This window comes from Lolium perenne, chromosome 5 (genome assembly GCF_019359855.2).
Source record: "Lolium perenne isolate Kyuss_39 chromosome 5, Kyuss_2.0, whole genome shotgun sequence".
Lineage (NCBI taxonomy): Eukaryota > Viridiplantae > Streptophyta > Magnoliopsida > Poales > Poaceae > Lolium > Lolium perenne.
Genome location: NC_067248.2, coordinates 84,046,778 through 84,051,038, shown reverse-complemented (window position 1 = coordinate 84,051,038; position 4,261 = coordinate 84,046,778). Strand labels below are relative to the sequence as shown.

The following is a 4,261-nucleotide window of genomic DNA, read 5'->3' as shown; positions in this document are numbered from 1 at the left end:
ACCAAAGCACATAGTCTTCTTATGTCATATAGTAAGCATTAAAGGTGATAAACAAGGTCTAGACATATTCAAACCATACAAATCATGTATCTACCCCCTAACCCCTAAACTCTGTCTTATGAAGTCAAGCATGAAGCACTACTAGAAAAAGGCTTACCGCCGGCGTCCCGGAAAGGCTTACCGCCGGCACATTCGCATTCGCCGGCGATAACCTCGCCGGTGGTAATGCCTTACCGCCGGCACCTTCGTTTTCGCCGGTGGTAACATGTCGTTATCCCCGGCGCCTTCGCATATTCTCCGGGGGTATTTGTTACCGCCAGCACATAAGTATTTGTAAGCGCCGGCAGTACATATTTAAAAAAACAAAAAAAGAATTAAAATAAGTTACCCCTGGCGACTAAGGCTGTGCGCCAGCAGTAATGAATTTAAAAACAAAAAATAATAATAAACTCCCTCACGATTTAAGTGTCCGAAGTGTAGTTCAAACCATTTTTTCATATCCACCCTTTCTATTTTGCAAACACAACCATCGCATCGCTGATCGATCGCAGCCTCGCGCCAGCAGAATCCAGCGCTTGCAGCTTCCCGCCGGTGGACTCTCGCGCTCCTCGCAGCCTCGCGCCGGCGGGCCTCCCTCGCTCGCCCTGGCAGCTTCCCTCCTGTGGACTCCCGCGCTCCTCTCAGCCTCGCTCCGGCGGGCGGCCTCCCATCCTTGGCTTCGGCGACCTCTCGCGGGCGGGCCGGCTGCCTATCGCTCTCCACCGGTGCTGCTTGAGCTCGCCTCTTGCTGGCGCTCCGCTGCTGCGCTCTGCCGCTGCTGGATCGCGCCTCTCACCGCTGCTGGAGCTCGGCTCCTGCGCCCATGCTTCCGGCTCAAGGGTGCCGGCGCTGCCGGGGCAGCTTCACCTCCCTCCCTGGTGGCCCGCTCCCATCCGGCATCCCTCTCGACGTGAAGCCATGGAGGCAAGGCCACTCGCCGTCGCCTCCCCCGCCCGAGCACCATGCAATGTCTTGAGCTGGTAGATCTGCAGCACATGTTGATTTATACGCATCAATACAGCAGTATATGAATTTTTTAATGTACGGCAGTATCTGAATATTACAATGTACAGCAGAATATATATGTCAGTGTTTACAGTGAACATCAGCACAAAAGAACAAAATTGCAGGTTATGTGAAGCAGATCAGGACAATTTGCACAGAGATCACACACTTAATCCTGTAAGCATTGAGCCAGAACGTGAATGATTCGTTTAAACTGAAAATTTGGGTTGAAGCTGAACACTTCAGGTCATTCGGAAGCATGTGCACAAAATCACTCTTACACAAGAAAGGGCATGTCCTAGAACCCCAAAATCTACACGCCGAAAGGAGCAAGCAAGAAAGGAACCAGACCTGCATTGCATGAGGTAGGTGGATCCTTCTGCAGGTCCTTGATCTCCTTCTGTATCCTCTTAGACACCATCATGTATACACTTGCTGTGTCCACCTATTTATCCAAGAACCAGAACTTAGAGATAATCAAATCTGCTGCTATACACAATCAGGAGAGGAATCTAAACAGAACCAACAATGGAACCGGGGAAAAGGGCCAGGAGCAAGCTATATATGTAAATGAACCCCCAACCCTCTCCTGTCTATCTTGATGCTAGTTGCAGCTTGCTTGCTACAGGTTAGCATGCTGGTTTTATTTATTCGTCTTCATATATAGCTTTCAAAGTCTAGTAGACAGACTATTGCTCTTTTAAAGCATTGATGTTTGAGGACAGCATACTATGATTGGCTATTTACAGTTCATCAAGTTCCCGCAAATTAATTTGCATACAGAGTGCGTCGTTGTCATCTTACAGTAGCCTTTAGTCTACTGGAACAACACTACAACAGTACTCCCACCTAAATGTATTGTTAGAGGTAATTGGCCAATTAATAACCTGAGTACGCATGTTCATCCTCACATAAAACATACAGGTGCACTGTATATCAGATCTCTCTAAACTATCTATTTATTGAATATTTTATTCAGGTTTGTGAGATAGATATCACTGCAAAGAGTTGCACTCTCATATGACCTAGTCATTTTTTGGTCATCTGGTAGTTACAATGTCAACATAATTTTTCGGTCATCTGGTAGTTACAATGTCAACATAATTTTTTGGTCATCTGGTAGAAACATTAGAGAGAACTAAAGTGAGCTGAATAGTGTTGAAATGTCAGAATGAAATACTCCAAAAGAGGTTTAATACCATGACCAGTAATGGATCATTAGCTTTGTTTGGTAAACCTTGCAATTCAATTTGAAAGGTGACTTTGAAGTTTATTTTGTCCTTAACAAAAAAGATTCAGTTTGGAATTAATCAAACAAGAAAATTTGGTTTATTTTTGTGTGTGCTTTCTATGTTCCCAAATATGCTCTAGTCAAGATTAAACATTTGACTCATTCCTGTTCTTAAAGTAAAAAAATCCATATCATTTGCCATGAGAGCATTGATGCGCGTAAAAAGGTGAAGAAATTTTCTGGGCGGGGAGCGGAATTGGAGTCGGGAATTGGGGGAAAAGGGTGAGGGTGTGAGCAGGCACCTTGAGCTCAACGTTGATGAAGCGGCAGAGCAGCTTGGAGGGCAGATCGTAGAGGCGCATCTGGTTGCCTGCGACCTGGTTCATGGAGGCCTCCACCTAGAAATAAGACAAAACAAAAAAAACACAGCGAGAGCGTGAGAATTCGGCGCGCGAACGGGAAGAGCCGAATCGCGAGGGGGTGGTGAGGAATTGAGCGAAGAGGAGGCAGGGAGCGTGCGGGTACCTGCTCGATGCGTCCCTGCGGGAAGTAGAAGACGAGATCCCCGACGCGAGGGACGGTGACGAGCGGGCCGGCGCAGGCGTGCCAGAGCTCGTCGAAGAGGGGATCCCCCGCTGCTCGGAAACAATCACGGAAACGTGAGGAACTAGAAGAGGAGACTAAGGGAGAAGGCCCGTGTTGACCAGATCTGGAGGCGCGCGTACCTGCGGAGGGCGTCTGCGGCGGCGGCAGGCATCACTGCGGCAGCGTCGTGGGCGGCGGCGGGCATCGATGCGCCTCCCTCAGCATAGGTTGGCCGATGAGAGCGCGAGGATGTGGGAGCCCGCGTTGGACGAGAGGACGAGGAACCCCGTGGCGGACGCCATTAGCAACGCCGTCGTCGGGAGAAGACAAGCTTGATGACCTGTGGTGGACGGCGTAGCCTGGGGACGCCCGAGATCGTCTTCTGCGACCAGATCCGGTGAGCAGGCGGCGAAAGCGAGCCGGAGGAAAGGAGGGGATCCTGAGGACGTGAAGAAGGGGCTTTGGCGGCCCGGCGGCACGAACTTGGCCGCCATGATCTCAATCTGCGGTGCGGGGAAGGGGATGCGCCCGCGGTGAGGCGGGCTCGGTGGGTGGCCGTCGCCGCCACGTCTGGGTTGGGAGGAAATGAGGATGTAGGGTTTCTTTCTGTGTGAGCGACTTGTGCGTGTGTGGCGACGAGGGTGTGGTGTGGAGAAATAGATTTCCAAATACCCCAGGCGAAAACGAAACAGGGACGCCCGCGGTAATTTCGGCCCAAATGGCTCGCAACAGCCCACTTTATCCCTGGCAAATGTAAATCGGTTTCGCCGGCGGTAGTTAATTTACCCCCGGCATCTTCGAGACAAACTCGCCGGCGGTAAGGAGAGGCCCATCCAGATGCTCTTAGCCGACCATACCCCTGGCTGTTCCAATTCCGATTCGCCGGCGGTAAGTGCCCTAACCCCGGCGACTTGAAACCAACTCGCCGGCGGTAACGTGAGGCGACCCTGGAAGGCCTTACCGCCGGCATCTTGGAATCATACTCGCCGGCAGTAAGGAGTGCGGCTATAAGCCTTTCCCTAGTAGTGAAGAGAAGTGGTTTTGGGTTTCAAACATGGAAATTTCAAAAACCTCCCAAAAACTTCATTTTAGAGTGACTAAGAAGGATACATGCTTCCCTTTTCATTTTCATGTTTTAAACTTGTTTAAATCTTGGTCAAACCTAGGATTTGACCAAGATTCAAATGGGCATTAAAATTTAAAAAAACAGAAAAATGAAAAACCAAAGCACATAGTGTTCTTATGTCATATAGTAAGCATTAAAGTTGATAAACAAGGTCTAGACATATTCAAACCATACAAATCATGTATCTACCCCCTAACCCCTAAACTCTGTCTTAAGAAGTCAAGCATGAAGAGAACTGGTTTTGGGTTTCAAACATGGAAATTTCAAAAACCTCC

At 49.3% G+C, this 4,261-nt stretch overlaps 1 protein-coding gene across 1 annotated transcript; it reads right to left on the bottom strand.

Moving 5' to 3' along the window:
- Positions 1 to 353: 353 nt before the first annotated feature.
- Positions 354 to 3,031, bottom strand: LOC127303775 (auxin response factor 4-like; the record flags this gene model as incomplete). Its single annotated transcript, XM_071820832.1, has 4 exons — positions 354 to 1,025; positions 1,396 to 2,673; positions 2,801 to 2,910; positions 3,001 to 3,031. Coding segments are annotated over 3 exons (348 nt in total), but the record flags the coding sequence as incomplete, so codon positions are not given.
- Positions 3,032 to 4,261: the final 1,230 nt, after the last annotated feature.